General features: G+C 36.7%; 1 protein-coding gene across 3 annotated transcripts in view; it reads left to right on the forward strand.

Annotated features, from left to right (window-relative positions):
• Positions 1-19,307, forward strand: part of LOC123563106 (5-phosphohydroxy-L-lysine phospho-lyase-like) — a 61,880-nt gene that overhangs the window by 13,732 nt on the left and 28,841 nt on the right. For all 3 annotated transcript variants that reach the window (XM_053528998.1, XM_053529007.1, XM_053529000.1), the window contains exons 4-5: positions 3,008-3,082; positions 4,013-4,103. In XM_053528998.1, coding sequence (XP_053384973.1) covers positions 3,008-3,082; positions 4,013-4,103 — 166 coding nt within the window. The remainder of the gene's footprint in view (positions 1-3,007; positions 3,083-4,012; positions 4,104-19,307) is intronic.

Here is a 19,307-nt window from a genome sequence, read left to right on the forward strand (position 1 = left end):
AGTTTGTAAGTTCCTATAATAGTAATCAGCTGCTGGAAACCCCATGATACCATCGTCAGGAAAGAAAACAGCATTTTCATTATGGCGGCCGATTAACCGGTTCGGTTCAATTTCATACAAAAGATTAACCGGTTTCAAAATTTTGAAACCGTCCCAGCCCTAAAATTTACAAGAGATACTTCCATAAGGTTTAAAAAAAATTGTTTGTTTCCGGTATCCCGACCTACCCTAAATTTTTGGCCCGACCCTAAGTGTTTTTATGGCCTTGGAGAATATTTTTTTCAACTTTTTAACAAAAAGTTGCAAAACTGCACTTTTTATGCTTTAAACATGGTCATTGATGTTAGAAATCAACTTACTGGTGCTCTAAGGCATAACCCCCTTACTTGTATTCATTTTTTGACACAAAAATAATTTCCGAAAAGTCACATTTGATAAAAAAAAAAATTCCAAAAAAAAATTTTTCGACCTACCTACCCTAATTTTTTTGAGCATGTTACCAGAAACAAAGATTTTTTTTTTTAGGCCTAAAGTGGTATTTTTGATGGAAGCTAGAAAGCAGGGATCATAAATTCTATGATTTTACATAAAAATATTAGCCAATGACTTGTCTGTGCAATAAACATATTAGTTTGTGTATTTCTAAAAACATTATTTGTACAAATATACTAAAATTGACTAAAATACATTCTGTCAGCTTACAGTTACACATGTAACAGGCTTGACATAAGAAATTGGATATTTTTGAGGATAGTTGTTGATTAGCAGGCTCGCTGTTATTATAGTATCACTGTTATAGCTTCAGTGTTAATTAACATTTACATTGTGTGAGACATATTGATTGCTTGTCACTAAATAAGAGATGAAAAAAATGTTGCTAGAAAAACTATGACCGTTTCTAAAGAAATGATTCATATAAACCTTTCCTTTGAACTTTTAAGAGAAATTTTTCAGTTTACACACAGAAGTAAAATTCTAGCCATTTCATTGTAATGAAATGAACTATAAAATTTTTCAACTGCCAGAATACACCGTGTATATCCAGTAACACCAACATGCGCAAATAACAGATCATTCGCGCAAACTATAACACTAGTTCACACTTAAAAAGGTACCTCAAGCATATGGCTAATACCCCAGTCACACATACGGCGCGGATAGCTATGTTTAGCCATGGATAGAAACATAGTTATCCGTATCGATCCGTACCTGTGCCGTACCTCAAAGTAGTAATCCGTATCAATCCGTATTGACACTTGGTCAAAATGTATTCAAGACGTACTCCCAACTTGCAAGTTTCTCCAACTTTTGAACATGCACAAAAGTTTGAGCGATCCGTAGCCATTTGAGCGTGACTTAGTCCAACTTGGCCGAAACATTCATCCGTAGTTAAACGTACTAAACGTAGTTGTCCGTACTGAAACGTACCTTGCCGTAGTTTGACTTGATGTCAAAGATAATCGTAATGAAAACGCTGGCTACACGTGGCCCAATTTATATGAAACTTACTGACCAGCTACTAAACCTTAATGCGAATGTAGTAATGCTTATTGATCCGTAGCTTAATGTAGTTATCCGAGGCAGTCCGTACTAAAGCGTAGTTCAATGCAGATCCGTCCACGCGCTGGGCAAGTTGTCAGGCACAGTAAAACGTAGTTCAACGTAGTACGCCGTACCTTTCCGTTCTTATTCGGGTCCTGTATCTTTTTGTTCCCCGTTTCTCACCAATTTTCACGTACTAAGACTTACTGCTCCATACTTATCCGTGTCCAATCCCCCACAGATCATTCCCATCCGCACCGTACCTCAACGCAAGGACATAGCTGTATGTGTGATTGTAGCTTTACCCAAATTAAAGCCACTACCTTTGACGATTTTTGTTGCCAGTAACCTGTAAAGACTCAAAATTTCTAGTCTCAGTAGTCCCATTTTTGGTGTAACACTGATTCTTCATTTCCATATCTCAGTGTTACCTCATAAAAAGTGCATGAAACACATTTTATCTATTCCCTTTCATAATCAGATGTCACAAATCGTTCAATTCGTTTAATTAGCCACCAGACTGCCTATAAAATGAAGTGAAATATTCGTTACTGTGTCAATGAAGGCCGACGAAACACAAAATTTGCCTTCAAAACGGTTCCCAGATCGTCATTCTCACAGATGATCTTGAAAAGCAATGATTTTCTGGAGCATCTACTTATTGCCTATTGAAACAGAATGTTTTCTCAGCCGTATGCACGTATTCAGTTATTTCCATACTGATAAGTACAAAAGATTTAATTTAGCCAGTTAACTCACCTAGTATTCTTTCTGTGGTGAATTTGGCCATTAATTTGCAGTGTTATTATTTGCGCAAATGATCTGTTATTTGCGCATGTTGGTGTTACTGGATATACACGGTGGAATAGAGAGTGTGAATTTTTTGAGTTTACAAGTCCAAGAAGAATTCAAATGACTTTGTGTAATGCTGTTAAGTCACATGGACATATTCTTTACCAAACCAAACTCTTATTATTAGTTTCTAAAGGGGCCTCCGTGGCCGAGTGGTTAGGTCACTGACTTCAAATCACTTGCCCCTCATCGATGTGGGTTCGAGCCTCACTCGGGGCGTTGAATTCTTCATGCGAGGAAGCCATCCAGCTTGCTTACAGAAGGTCGGTGGTTCTACCCAGGTGCCCGCTCATGATAAAATAATGCAAACCAAAAAAAAAAAAAAAAGAAATAGTTTCTAAAGAAAACTATTATTTTTCATTGTTTAATTTTCAAAAGATACTTTGCTGAAGCCAGTATTTGTTGATCTCATTTAATAACAGTAAAATGCATTTTCCTTACCTGTCTTAACTATATTACCAAACATTTCATACTGGAACTAGAGCTTCAATTGGAATGGTTGGCTGTTACTTTAGTTTGTGTAAATGGTTCAAAGAAAATAAGTTCACAAGTAAGCAGTCTGGCCACTACATGTATTTTTGACATATTAAGACTGAATTTCCCACTTTTCTAGGTCTGAAGCAAATGATTTGGCCTTGAGGTTAGCAAAATCCTACACAAAACAGAGTGACTTTATCGTTCTAGAAAAGTAAGTACACAATTAATATATTAGATTAGTCAGAAATATGCATAAAAGGGCCTAAAACTTTGTGTTGCACATATCTCAAAAAGTGTTTGACCTTGAGTCTTGAAACCATGTAGGAATATTATTCTGCATGTGAAGTTGTGCACCTTTTGCTTGGGATTTCACAGAGCAAGACCAGAGTTACAATGTCCATTGACAGTCAAAATGACATGTATGCATAAAAGGATGAAAAGTCTGTGTCACACTTATCTCAAGCAGTAGTTACCCTACAGTCGTGAGCCTTTATAAGAATGAAATGTTGTTCAGGATAGTTGTGCACTAGAAGTTATGATCCTTGACTTAGTAAAATATTTGCACAAAGGGTCTAGAATTTGTGTCGCTCGCATATATTTTACTATTTGTCCTACAGCCATAACAGACTGGTAACCCCACTACAAGGTAATATGAAAGTTTACTAATTGTCAACAATTAACATATAACCATGCTGCGGTAGTAAGTGGGGACACCATCTAGATGTATCTGTCTTACTCTCATTTCATGTTTATTTTGTCTCCTGCCATTTCACGTTGCTATTTAACAAGTATTTTGGGGTGGATTACAGATTTAAATGTAACTTAGTGTCAGTTTTAAAATATCAAAAAACCAGTACTGGTGCCATATGAGATGGTGTGATTGTAACTTTATTGGGGCTCAAAATGTCAACCTCTTGGATGAGCGGCAGACACCCTAACCACCAGGACTGTCTTTTAACCATGGAATGGTCATAACATTATACTTCCAGTGTACAGTGAAGAAAATAATTTCATGGTGGAGACAACATCATTTATTTCAATCGATAATCCTGTTCTAAGTTATTTTCCCATATATGATTGATTAATCATTTAATTAAAATTTAATAAATGTATCCAATGTACCGCTATGTGAATATTTCAGTGCATATCATGGAAACACAGAAAATCTGATTAAAATCAGTCCATCAAGATTGAAACAACACAATTTACCAAAGGAGGACTGGGTTCATATTGTAAGTAAGTTTTTATAGTTTGTACTTAGAAATACATGTGAAGTTTCTTTGCTTGGTTGAGTTTGAAGAAACATCTAAGTTTTGATGATAGAGGAAGACCCTGTGTTCAGTTTCTGACCATCTCTGCAAGCTGTGGCATAGAACAACCAAACGTCTGCAAGCTTAACTTGATAGCTTCCATCTAATTAATGAAATATTTCTTCATATACATCCAAAGCAGGTTTCAACCCACAGCAAAGACAAGCTGTGGATGCAAGACATTTGAAGTCTGAGATAGAGGCCCAGGTAGTCCCAAATATGATGCTCCACATTTGGATATGTTTGTGAAAAAATCATAATGTCTCCCTATTTTCATCGGAGACATATTGGTTTTGCTGTCTATCCATTTGTCCATCCGTCAACATTTAGCTTGTCTGCACTGGTCCTCAAGTCCTCTGGCAGAATATCAGTGAAACTGTCAGGTGTGATAGATTATAAAGCCTTGTTGTATGTGTCTTCACTGATTCCTACTTGATAAATATTGAGGTCAGCAAAAATGAAAGTACACTTTGGCAGATGGCGGTAAAATGAAGTAATGTTAAGACTAGTTTGCAGTCTAAAATCTTGTGTGTACACATAAACATTTGCTTCCAGGTACGATTAAAACCGGTAATTGTTTGCCAACTGTGACAATAGGTCCTAAAATAATTAATGCCTCAGGCGTGTATTACTCGATAAACAAGGGGATTATTTTAAACAGTCAAAGTTATGCATGAAGACTAGATTATTGATTTCCGGACTACTCGATATATGGTTTTAAGGTAGCCCGGCGGGCACGCTCTGAAAATATTTAGTAGCCCGACAGAATTTTCTGGTAGCCCCCGGGCTCCGGGCATGGGATTTCTGAAACCCTGCAGGAGCATAACTTATTAACCATTCAAGGTGTTGACTTCAAACTTGGCATAAAAAAAAAACGATTTCCTGCTGCTTACATATGTGAACAGTTTGGACTAAAAAAAAAATGGCGATCAGAGAATAAATAACGTTAACTTAGATACAAGAGATACAAATTTTATTTAAAGTCGATGTTACATATAATACAGACAACATTAGCTATGTATAGCTATTGACCAACATAACTTAGATCTATAACTTGGAATTGTGATTGAAAATTAATGACATAATGGCGAGAATATTAGATAGAGCCATAGACAGTAAAAGCTGCCAAGAAACCCTATCAAAATGGTTCAGAAATGCCTAAATTGCATTTCTTATGGGGGCTTTGCCCCCTGGGCCCCACAGGGGCTTTGCCTCTTCAAACCCCGCTTTTCTCATCAATGGTCTATCCCACCCTTGATAAACTTATTGACTTCTAATTTGGGATGTAGGTAGGTGGTGATGAGACAATGTGTAGAGAACATGAACCAGTGGGGGAGGTCAAAGGTCAAGGTCACAGCAAGGTCAAAGCTGCCTGTCATATTTTGTGTCAAGAGCATAACTTAAAAAATATTAAAGGTATTGACTTGAATCTTGGTATATAGGCAGGTGGTGATGAGACGATGTGCAGACTGTAACTGTCTACATTACAACAACCCTCCCCCCATTAACACCCCCACATTAACTCCACACCCCAAGAAATCTTAGTTTCTTGCCTTTTAGTATTCTGTCACCACCTCCAGTCCTCCACACACACACCCTGCTTTCCCGCTCACTATTTCCACCAAAATTTCCTTTTTCTTTAAATTTTGCTTCCGTTCTCCTCTGATATAACCCTTTGGGCATATATTGCCCAGCTTGGCGGAGCTTTTGTTTATAAACGCTCATGGGTCTGACATTCAAACCCTTTGCCAGTGCTAAATATGGATATTTTTTCCCAATTAAAGAAGTCCCAATTCACTCTGAACTGCCTGTCATTCGGCATGTAACAGGTATTATACTGGGAGCGCTGATTTAAGCATTGTAAGTTACTCATTTGGAACATTTGCTTACTACCATCATTAGTGTTTTATTTAGGGGAGTTAATCACTACACTACCAGCAGAGGGAAATCAATTGGCACATTCTGAAATATTACAGAAGTACTTATCATTTAGGAAAACATTTAGGAAAACATGGAAGTTGAGCAGATAGATATAAACATGTTTATTATTTATAATTAAACCCTTACCTTGCGAAATTTCTATAATGAACTTGTCCATCTTTCAATTTGGACAGTACAATTAACTGTTAAAAGGGGTGCTTACCAAAAAGATACTAACTGAATTGCAACAGTGCAGATCTTGATCACACTGCACAGATGTGCAGGCTGATCATGATCTGCACTGGTTGCAAAGGCAGAATCAATCATGCCTAGCATGATACGAGTAACACTGATGCACACAGTGGTCGTTTGTCTAATGATCTGTCAGTAAATGAAAAAGTTATTTTATTTTTAGCTCACCTGAGCAATGCTCAGGTGAGTTTTTCTGATCGCTCGATGTCCGGCGTCTGTCGTCCGTCGTCTGTCGTCTGTCGTCCGTCGTCTGTCAACATTTAGCTTGTGTATGCAATAGAGGCTGTATTTTTCAATTAATCTTCATGAATATTGGTCAGAATGATAACCTTGATGAAATCTAGGCCGAGTTCGAAAATGGGTCATCTCGGGTCAAAAACTAGGTCACTAGGTCAAATCAAAGAAAAACCTTGTGTATGCGATAGAGGCTGTATTTTTCATTTAATCTTCATGAATATTGGTCAGAATGATAACTTTGATGAAATCTAGGCCGAGTTCGAAAATGGGTCATCTCGGGTCAAAAACTAGGTCACTAGGTCAAATCAAAGAAAAACCTTGTGTATGCGATAGAGGCGGTATTTTTCAATTAATCTTCATGAATATTGGTCAGAATGATAACCTTGATGAAATCTAAGCCGAGTTCGAAAATGGGTCATCTCGGATCAAAAACTAGGTCACTAGGTCAAATCAAAGAAAAACCTTGTGTATGCGATAGAGGCTGTATTTTTCAATTCTTCTTCATGAATATTGGTCAGAATGATAACCTTGATGAAATCTAGGCCGAGTTCTAAAATGGGACATCTGGGGTCAAAAAACTAGGTCACTAGGTCAAATCAAAGAAAAACCTTGTGTATGCGATAGAGGCTGTATTTTTCAATTCATCTTCATGAATTTTGGTCAGAATGATTGCCTTGATGAAATCTAGGCCGAGTTCGTAAATGGGTCATCTCGGGTCAAAAACTAGGTCACTAGGTCAAATCAAAGAAAAACCTTGTGTATGCGATAGAGGCGGTATTTTTCAATTGATCTTCATGAATTTTGGTCAGAATGATTGCCTTGATGAAATCTAGGCCAAGTTCGAAAATGGGTCATCTCGGGTCAAAAACTAGGTCACTAGGTTAAATCAAAGAAAAACCTTGTGTATGCGATAGAGGCGGTATTTTTCAATTGATCTTCATGAATTTTGGTCAGAATGATAACCTTGAAGAAATCTAGGCCGAGTTCGAAAATGGGTCATCTGGGGTCAAAAACTAGGTCACTAGGTCATATCACGTAAAAACCTTGTGTATGCAATAGAGGCGGTACTTTTCAATTGATCTTCATGAATTTTGGTCAGAATGATTACCTTGATGAAAGTTAGACCAAGTTCGAAAATGGGTCATCTCGGGTCAAAAACTAGGTCACTAGGTCAAATCAAAGAAAAACCTTTTGTATGCAATAGAGGCGGTATTTTTCAACTGATCTTCATGAAATTTAGCCAGAATGATTACCTTGATAAAATCTAGGCTGAGTTCGAAAATGGGTCATCTCGGATCAAAAACTAGGTCACTAGGTCAAATCGAAGAAAAACATTGTGTATGCAATAGAGGATGTATTTTTCAATTGATCTTCATGAAATTTGGTCAGAGTGATTGCCTTGATGAAATCTAGGTCGATTTTGAATATGGGTTATCTCAGGTCAAAAATTAGGTCACTAGGTCAAATTAAAGAAAAATCTTGTGTATGCGATAGAGACTGTTTTTTTCAATTGATTTTTATGAAATTTGGTCAGGTTGATTGCCTTAATAAAATCTAGGTCGAATTTGAATATGGGTCATCTGAGGTCAAAAACTAGGTCACTTGGTCAAATCAAAGAAAAAACATCTGTATGTGATAGAGGCTGTATTTTTCAGTTGATCTTCATGAATTTTGGTCAGAATGATTGCCTTGATAAAATCTAGGTCGAGTTTGAACATGGGTCATCTAGGATCAAAAACTAGGTCATATCTAAGAAAATGCTTGTTTTATCGCAAGAGACCAATTTTTTGGTCCAATCTTAATGAAAATTGGTCAGAATATTTGTTTCCATGAAATCACTAGGTCAAACATGTTTTACACTGTTATGGAGTGTTTCTTAGGTGAGCGACCTAGGGCCATCTTGGCCCTCTTGTTATATTAAGTGATTGGTTTTCTTACATTAAATAATAGATCCTATGTGATTTAAATAGAAAGGTTTCATTTTGTTTGTTATTTACTGATCATTTAGTACAATATATCAGTTGAACATTTCATTGCCTTTTTTGCAGTATTTTGCACAGGACTTTAAAATGACAATTCTAACATTTTCAATGAATGGATCAAGTCCAGTATGTGAAAAAAGTTCATTTCCAAAATTGGCACTTAAATATTTCTCTTCATTAAATCATGAAAATAGTTAGACATATAGTTCAATTTGAGAATGATAGTTGTAGTTGAATGTCTTCACAAGTTGATATTTTGTACAAGTCAGTGAACTTTATAATTTGATTTTGAGGTTTGAGAGTTCAATTTATATACTCGTCTGCCGATAAGGAAAGTCAGTGTGATTTACTTTGCCTTATTTAGGAAAGAACCACAATCGTACTGAATAACACTACCTAAATAACGGACTGTTTCATTATTAAAAGTACAAAAACATCACTGACCTTAAAACCAAACTGTACAACAAACTGTTAGAATGTTTATTTACCAATCATTGACCTGTATTATGTTAGAAATGTGTACAGGTCAGCAGTACATCATGATCAACTCCCTGTTATATATTAGAGCCACTGGCCTTTTCAATGTGATAGTGTTGCAAGTCAGAAGTCAGTGCCTGTGCAGGTGAAGGGGTTGCTTATGTCAGTGGTCTACACTTGTTGCTTCTACCAGTTTAACTACCTCTCAAAGTCATTGATCTACTACTCAGTACAAAGTCATTTAACAATCAGGTGTCAGCAGACTTGGTTAATAAATGACCACTACAAGTTAGTTGCAGGTATAAGTGAACAACCTGCATAGCTCTTGTAGTACAAGTGTATACAGGGGTCAGTAGCTTCTGTGACCTTAAGTGAACTTTATTGACCTTTCAAAGTGACATACATCCCTTAGTCTGAAAAAGGTAATGACCTATGTCTTTCTGAATATTGTGATATCAGATACTTTGAAAGCATATATTTTCACTGGGTCAGAATTTCGCAAAGGACGGGATATGATAAGGACCAAAAATGGCCCCCACTAAATATGCATGTAAAACAACACCATTCCATTGGTAATTAACTATATTTTTGAAAATCCACCTAGATATAATGACCAGACATCGGTAATGAACCAAAAATAATTGATTATTACATCTATCTAAGACTTCCGCTGAAAAGATATTTGATCATTTAGAGTGGGGGTATAGAAAACTATTTTGCAATATATTTTAGTTTATATTGCTGAACCCTATAAATTGTATCTCGTCACAATACACAGTGATCCAACTTCTTGAAACAAATTTTTATTTTGTATTCTAAGACAGAATAATCGTGCAAAAACAAGGGAGATAACTCATTCATGTAAGACGACCGAAATCTCTTTTAAGAAATAAGATTTTTTTTTATTTTATACATCCACATTGGCTTATTCTCTAACTATTAGATCTATGTATCAAGAAAATTTCTTAAACTAAAATTCAAAACTTTCATTCATATGCGTTACCATAGCAACATAGAAACAGTTTTGCATTTTTTGGATTTATAGTAATTTAGCGATTTATTTCACATACTTGATGAAATATTAACTTTTTAAAATAAAAAATTTTGCTTCTATATCTCCTTATGTATTTAGTGATTTTTTTTTTTGTACACGGAATGTTCTTGTTGTGTGACATTCGTATAACACAAAACCTTTGTCGAATAAACCAGGAGGCAGGACTTTGTCTTACAAGTTTCCATTTTTTCATATTTTCGGTAATTTTTAGCTCACATGTCACAAAGTGACAGTGTGAGCTTTTGTGATCGCGCAGCGTCCGTCGTCCGTGCGTAAACTTTTGCTTGTGACCTCTCTAGAGGTCACATTTTTCATGGGATCTTTATGAAAGTTGGTCAGAATGTTCATCTTGATGATATCTAGGTCAAGTTCGAAACTGGGTCACGTGCGGTCAAAAACTAGGTCAGTAGATCTAAAAATAGAAAAACCTTGTGACCGCTCTAGAGGCCATATTTTTCAAAAGATCTTCATGAAAATTGGTCAGAATGTTCATCTTGATGATATCTAGGTCAAGTTCGAAACTGGGTCACGTGCGGTCAAAAACTAGGTCAGTAGGTCTAAAAATAGAAAAACCTTGTGACCGCTCTAGAGGCCATATTTTTCAAAAGATCTTCATGAAAATTGGTCAGAATGTTCATCTTGATGATATCTAGGTCAAGTTCGAAACTGGGTCACGTGCCTTCAAAAACTAGGTCAGTAGGTGAAATAATAGAAAAACCTTGTAACCTCTCTAGAGGCCATATTTTTCTTGGGATCTGTATGAAAGTTGGTCTGAATGTTCATCTTGATGATATCTAGGCCAAGTTCGAAACTGGGTCAGCTGCGGTCAAAAACTAGGTCATTAGGTCTAAAAATAGAAAAACCTTGTGACCTCTCTAGAGGTCATACTTTTGAATGGATCTTATGAAAATTGGTCAGAATGTTCACCTTGATGATATCTAGGTCAAGTTTGAAACTGGGTCACGTGCCGTCAATAACTAGGTCAGTAGGTCAAATAATAAAAAAACCTTGTGACCTCTCTAGAAGCCATATTTTTCATGGGAACTATATGAAGGTTGGTCTGAATGTTCATCTTGATGATATCTAGGCCAAGTTCGAAACTGGGTCAACTGTGGTTAAAAACTAGGTCAGAAGGTCTAAAAATAGAAAAACCTTGTGACCTCTCTAGAGGCCGTATTTTTCAAAGATCTTCATGAAAACTGGTCAGAATGTTCACGTTGATGATATCTAGTTCAAGTTTGAAACTGGGTCATGTGCCTTCAAAAACTAGGTCAGTAGGTCAAATAATAGAAAAACCTTGTGACCTCTCTAGAGGCCATATTTTTCATGGGATCTGTATGAAAGTTGGTCTGAATGTTCATCTTGATGATATCTAGAATAATTTCGAAACTGGGTCAGCTGCGATCAAAAACTAGGCCATTAGGTCTAAAAATAGAAAAACCTTGTGACCTCTCTAGAGGCCATACTTTTGAATGGATGTTCATGAAAATTGGTCAGAATGTTCATCTTGATGATATCTAGGTCAAATTTGAAACTGGGTCACGTGCCGTCAATAACTAGGTCAGTAGGTCAAATAATGTAAAAGCCTTGTGACCTCTCTAGAGGCCATATTTTTCATGGGATCTGTATGGAAGTTGGTCTGAATGTTCATCTTGATGATATCTAGGTCAGGTTCAAAACTGGGTCACATGAGCTCAAAAACTAGGTCACTATGTCAAATAATAGAAAAAAAATGATGTCATACTCAGTTCAAAACTGGGTCATGTTGGGACAGGTGAGCGATTCAGGACCATCATGGTCCTCTTGTTTATTATGCCTCCGAAGGGAGGCATATTTTTTTCAACTGTCCGTCCGTTCGTTTGTTAGTTAGTTCGTTAGTCACAATGTTAACTTTTTGCATGAAGGCACTTTACTCGCCAACCACTGCACCCAGGACCTTCAAACTTCACATGCTGATAGTACTTATTGAGTATACCACCCCGACTGACTTTGGGGTCACCAGTTCAAAGGTCAAGGTCACAGGGGCCAACGTTATCTTTTTGGATGAAGGCCTTTTACTTGCAAACCACAGCACCTAGGACCTTCAAACTTTACATGCTGATAGTACTTATTGAGTACACCACCCCTACTGACTTTGGGGTCACCAGGTCAAAGGTCAAGGTCACAGGGGCCAACATTAACTTTTTGCATGAAGGCACTTTACTCGCGAACCACTGCACCCAGGACCTTCAAACTTCACGTGCTGATAGTACTTATTGAGTACACCACCCCTACTGACTTTGGGATCACAAGGTCAAAGGTCAAGGTCACAGGGGCCAACATTAACTTTTTGGATGAAGGCCTTTTACTCGCGAACCACTATACCCAGGACCTTCAAACTTCACATGCTGATAGTACTTATTGAGTACACCAACCCTATTGACTTTGGGGCCACCAGGTCAAAGGTCAAGGTCACAGGGCAGGGTTTTTTTTCGGCCGTTTTTATAGCCGTTTTTCGGCTATATTCCCAATGCCAAAAAGTATGTCTTTTTCCCAAAATGAGTGCAAAAATTCACAATCTACATTCTGAAAAAAATTTCATCAAAATTGCACAAAAATTGACCAAATTATGGACAATTTTGTAATGGAAGTCTGTTAAAGAGGTTGTACAATGTGAAATAAGTGTATGAAAAAGTGCTTAAACACATCCTTACTATATCCTATGGGACTAAATATTTCCCAATTTGGAACATTTACGCGTCAAAATTCCCAATACTGGGGGTATAGGCTATGTTCCCAAATTAGCTAGAAAAAACCCTGCAGGGGCCAACGTTAACTTTTTGCATGAAGGCACTTTACTTGCGAACCACTTCACCCAGGACCTTCAAACTTTACATGCTGATAGTACTTTATGAGTACACCACCCCTACTGACTTTGGGGTCAAAGGTCAAGGTGCTGCAGGGGCATTTGTCACCATTAGTGACAGCTCTTGTTTAAATATGTAATGAAGTATCTTCATCAAGTAAGTTGAAAAAACGACAGTGTTCATTTTACTTGAATAAATAATATACGAGTTGAATATTACTAAATCCTTACCACATAATTAAAACAAGTACCCGCAGAAATCTTGCCGGAACCGAGTTAGATCGGTATTACAACTATGGAAGCATATCTATGTAGTTTATTCAACTTAATTTAATCAAAAACGTTTCCTTTGACACGAAACTATATAAGCGTATGTAAGATCATTACGGAAGGAGTGACATGAAAGGCACGTGCAGTTTCCCGCCAAAATGCCCTTATATATGTAATGTAAAGTGCTTCCGATTTCCTGCAAAAGATTTTTGGTTATAGATGAAAGATTTTTTGTTGTTGATTTTACTGCATTATGTTATATTCCAATTACAATTGCATTTATATGATATATTGCATTTATATTAAAATCAGTTTACAAGACGACCTGGGATATACCCAAGTAGTAACATTTGTATGCGCGCATGAAGACATTTGATTTTATTTTAATGGTATTAAACACTGAATTCAGTAGAGCGGTAGGTATAAATTGTTTACAAAATAACAATAGGTCATGGTTGCACAATGAGAAGCAGATGCCTCGACTTTCCTCTGGATTACCGCTTTTCCTTTCCTCAGATAGAAAGACAGACAGATTCGAGACGAAACGGCTGCAGCGATAAAGAACCGGCATAGTTGCTCAGTACGCACGTGTCAGTCTAAGAAACAGCTATGCACGTGCCCATGTAATAGCTAATAATAGATCTCCATAGTAAGTTTTCAATCATGCCGAGTGATATGTGCGCAGAGGTATTTTTATACTAATACGTGTGCAGATGTTTAATACTATTACATGCGCACGTAACGAAATTCTTATTACGTGCGCAAGTAATAGATATTACGTGCGCACAAAGTAAGTAATACGTGCGCACGTTTCAGTATGACAAAAGCATCCATGTCCCCCTCTGTGATACCTTAGCTACATGTATATACATTCCTCCGTTTTTAGCTCACCTGAGCACAAAGTGCTCAAAGGTGAGCTTTAGTGATCACCCTGTGTCCGGCGTCCGTCGTCGTCCGTCGTCCGTCCGTCCGTCCGTCGTCAACAATTTGACTGTTAACACTCTAGAGGTCACATTTTTGGCCCAATCTTAATGAAACTTGGTCAGAATGTTACCCTCCATAAAATCTTGGACGAGTTCGATATTGGGTCATCTGGGTTCAAAAACTAGGTCACCAGGTCAAATCAAAGGAAAAGCTTGTTAACACTCTAGAGGTCACAATTTTGGCCCAATCTTAATGAAACTTGGCCAGAATGTTACCCTCCATAAAGTCTTGGACGAGTTCGATATTCGGTCATCTGGGGTCAAAAACTAGGTCACCAGGTCAAATCAAAGGAAAAGCTTGTTAACACTCTAGAGGTCACATTTTTGGCCCATTCTTAATGAAACTTGGTCAGAATGTTACCCTCCATAAAATCTTGGATGAGTTCGATATTGGGTCATCTGGGGTCAAAAACTAGGTCACCAGGTCAAATCAAAGAAAAAGCTTGTTAACACTCTAGAGGTCACATTTTTGGCCCAATCTTAATGAAACTTGGTCAGAATGTTACCCTTAATAAAATCTTGGACGAGTTCGATATTTGGTTATCTGGGATCATAAACTAGGTCACCAGGTCAAATCAAAGGAAAAGCTTGTTAACACTGTTGAAGCCGCATTTATGACTGTATCTTCATGAAACTTGGTCAGATTGTTAATATTGATGATCTTAAGGTCCAGTTTGAATCTGGGTCATGTAGGATAAAAAACTAGGTCACCAAGCCAAATCAAAGGAAAAGCTAGTTTACACTAGAGGCCACATTTATGACCATACCTTAATGAAACTTGGTCAAATCTTGATGATCTATAGCTCAAGTTCAAATCTGGGTTAGGTGGGGTCAAAAACTAGGTCACTAGGTCATATCAAAGGAAAAGCTTGTTAACACTGTAGAGGCCACATTTATGACTATATCTTCATGAAACTTAGTCAGAATGTTAAACTTGATGATCTTTAGGGCAATTTTGAATCTGGGTCATGTCGGGTCAAAAACTAGGTCACCGGGTCAAATCAAAGGAAAAGCTAATTAACACTGTAGAGGCCACGTTTATGACCATATCTTAATGAAACTTGGTCAGAATGTTAATCTTGATAATCTTTAGGTCAAGTTTAAATCTGGGTCAGATGGAGTCAAAAACTAGGTCACTAGGTCATATCAAAGGAAAAGCTTGTTAACACTCTAGAGGCCACATTTTTGACTATATCTTCATGAAACTTAGTCAGAATGTTAAACTTGATGGTCTTTAGGTCAAGTTCGAATCTGGGTCATGTCGGGTCAAAAACTAGGTCACGGGGGTCAAATAAAAGGAATAGTTAGTTAACACTTTAGAGGCCACATTTATGACCATATCTTAATGAAACTTGGTCAGAATGTTAATCTTGATGATCTATAGGTCAAGTTTAAATCTGGGTCAGGTGTGTTAAAAAACTAGGTCACTAGGTCAAATCAAAGGAAAAGCTTGTTAAGACTCTAGAGGCCAGATTTATGACTGTATCTTCATGAAACTTAATCAGAATGTTAATCTTGATGATCTTTAGGTCAAGTTCGAATCTGGGTCATGTGGGGGCAAAAACTAGGTCACCGGGTCAAATCAAAGGAAAAGCTAGTTAACACTTTAGAGGCTACATTTATGACCATATCTTAATGAAACTTGGTCAGAATGTTGATCTTGATGATCTTTAGGTCAATAGGTCAGGTGAGCGATACAGGGCCTTCATGGCCCTCTTGTTTTAAAAATCATTAGAGTTATTCTAGAAAAGAGAGAGAGAGAAAACATAACACCTGCATATGTGCCTTCATTTCAAAAGCGTATTTATGAACAGTGCAGAGAGCCTAGCTAGTCCAAGCCTGCTTTGACTCCGGTGGGGCGGGGGGTGGTATTGGGTTTGATCTCCGGCCCCGTCATACCAAAGATGTGAGAAATATTACCAGTAGCTCACTTGCTTGGATGCTTGTCATTAACAGGGAAACTGGTTTCTCTGCTCTTATCCTGATGATGGATTCATCAGGAATGAAATGTCGAAATTGATTTGTGTAAGTTGTAGAACTTGCTTCACAAGCTCAGTAAGGCCACCGCAGATTTGCGGATCGCAGGATCGCGAGTGTGATCCCCGGGCGAGGTGTTTTTTCTCTGTGACGATTTGATAAGGGGTATTGTGACTATAATCATTCATCCTCCTCTCATAATCATGTGGGGAAGTTGACAGTTACTTAAGGAGAACAGGTTTTTACTGGTACAGAATCCAGGAACTCTGATTAAGTTAATTGTCCGTTACTGTTGAAAAACGGCTTTAAAACGCAAATCAAAACAAATCACAATCAACCTACAATAAATTATTAAAAACAATAATAAAATGACGCATCTTTCGATATTTTAGATATTCTTTAAACACAAATATAGCTTAGCTATTTTGTTTTTAAAATGGTTATAGAATCTATAGGGATTTTATCTTTTATTCATAAAATAAAATTTTTCACACCGGAAATGACATGTCAGTGACATTAATTGACTCAACATACATTTATTTATGAAACTTCGTATGGCGATGAAACGGAGTGTTTTAAAATTGATGAAACAATTCTGAGTTGTTGACTTACTATTTTTCATACGTCATAAAAAAGAAGTATAAAAAGACATGTTTATAACTTTATCACAGATATACAGTAAAAGAGTAATTGACTAATTACAGAAATAACACGGTTAAATGGTTTAAAATATTTTAACTCGCGGCTAAAAGTACAAAATCTAAATATGGTTTGCAATTATCAAATGGTACTTTCTGTCATTTTTGCCAGAAAAAAAGTTTTACAGAGTTTATTGGGAATCGATCTCGCATACCACTGACACCAGGCATAAAATTAAATTTCAGCTGTCGTGCATACCGATTGTGTCACAGAGACTTATGTACAAACTACGTCATATCTTTTACATAAAAGAACTATCTACATGTGTCTACAAGTTGCAGTGTGCATGAGTTATCTTTCTTGTCTCTATAACATTTATATAAACAATAACAATTTTCTTTTTAAACAACTTTAATTACACTGTATTCTTTCTTTAAAAATGCCGCATAAACAAAATCAACTTGAATATAATCCCGAAATACAGTTCACGTAGATCTAAAACACGTAACTGATCATTAAAATGTCTACTTTCAGTTTCACTTTTGTATTAAACTTGGCTCTAAACTTTTAATTTTCTTATAAAAACAACTTTTAGTTATCAGTTTCATGATTAGAACAAAACTCCCACGTTACTGTTTGATGCTCGGTTGCATAGAGATGAGCACCTTATCCCGTTTCCTTCAAAGAAAGTGAGGCTAAAAATTGCGAAAAAAATGGAAATTCAATATGAGCCAGAGCGGGTGTCAAGCTGACTTTTTCTTAAAAAATGTATATTTTAGTAACCTTATTTTCTCAGCAAAACTTCAGCTTGACACCAGGTCCGGCTCACAATGAAAATTGAGCATGTAGTGTGTAAATCGCTTGTAAAAAGGTAAAAGTCACAGACCTCGACTATTTTAAAGGTCTGAGTCGAACAAATAACTTGGTTTTGAAGGTATTAAAAGTCATAGTTTTAACGATTATGATCTTCTTTTTTGTTTTAGACAGTTTAAATTTCAGTTATGGAGTTTTCATATTCTAATTATTTAGGGGGCCATTTCGCGTATCTTATCATATCCCGTCCTTTGACATTTTGAGTATGTTCACGAGGTTTAATATTCGCGAAATTGTAAAAATAGTATTCTACTTGAATTACACTAATGGTGAATTTTTATGCGAGGATTAATTTTTGAGAGATATAGGGTCTCACGAATATAGCGAAAATTAAACCATCACGAAAATTTCTGCTTTTACAGTAGTTTTCACGGGCATAAAAATTTCAGGTTGACATGAATTCTTGGAGTTCAAATATAAAATACTGGGACAGTGTATTTGTTTATTTGGAAATACGCTGTTACTGTACTATAATATCAAAATTATTTGCCAGAAAGTACCGTCTCAGTAGCCTAGTGGTAAAGCGCTAAGAACTCATGGGTTCACCCCTGGCCCCGTCATACCAATGACTTGAAAAATTGTACTAGTAGCTTCCTTGCTTGGCGCTCATCATAATGAGGATAGTACTAGGACTTGGTAAGGCCTATGTCAGTATTATGTGACTGGATGGTGTTTATGGCATGATATTCCCTAGCTAAAAAAATTCAGCTCAGAGATGTTTATATGCTGTTACAGATCTCTGAGCTGAAACGAATCCTGTACTGAAACCTAACCAGGAATCGTGCCAGAAGTCTGTCACGCTATACTTTCATCAAATGAAATGGAATGGACTCACCTTTTACTTTAAAAAATTTCTAATCCATTTTTCTTTTGATTTGGCATAAAATAATCCATGCAACATAATTTGAACACAAGTTATAAACACAAGTTTCAAATTGGTACCCCTGTCTGCAATATTTTGTCCGCCATTGCAGTTGTCACCTGATCAGGGTACTCTTCATTTTGAAAACCAATAGGGGATATAAAATCATTATTTACTGACCTTTTCTGAGAACTTAAATCTTCTAAGGTAGATTTTTTATGAATTTTATCGAAAATGGTTATGTTTATGATTAAATTAAATTCATAAATAGGTAAATTTTTTATCTTGATTTTTAAAAATAACCACATGCTCTGAACTGTTGAATGACATCATCGGTTTCTCACGAGAGACTGTGCGAGATATTGCAGTTTGATATTGGTTAGTTAACCAAATGAGGTCTCGCCATAGCTTCATGGACGCGACCATCAGAAAACCAAAAACAGCATGAGTTAAGTTATGGTAGCGAGAACTAGATATTCCTGTGAGGCAGGACTGTTAAGTTGGGCATAGTGCTCATTGCTACAAGTAGACACTGTCAATTCTATGACAGAAAAATTGTTGAAAAAGACATTAATCCTGAACATTTCAACACAATGTCATACTAAATATTATTTGCCAGGGATAGTTTTTCTTTTATAAGCATTTAAGATTATTCCATTTGAAAATTTGGATTTTAAATTACTTGCAAGACAGAGGAACAAATAATTTATTATGATGTCAAGGTAATTTCTCAGGTTGATGCACCCAGTTGACAT

Source organism: Mercenaria mercenaria, chromosome 2 (genome assembly GCF_021730395.1).
Source record: "Mercenaria mercenaria strain notata chromosome 2, MADL_Memer_1, whole genome shotgun sequence".
NCBI lineage: Eukaryota > Metazoa > Mollusca > Bivalvia > Venerida > Veneridae > Mercenaria > Mercenaria mercenaria.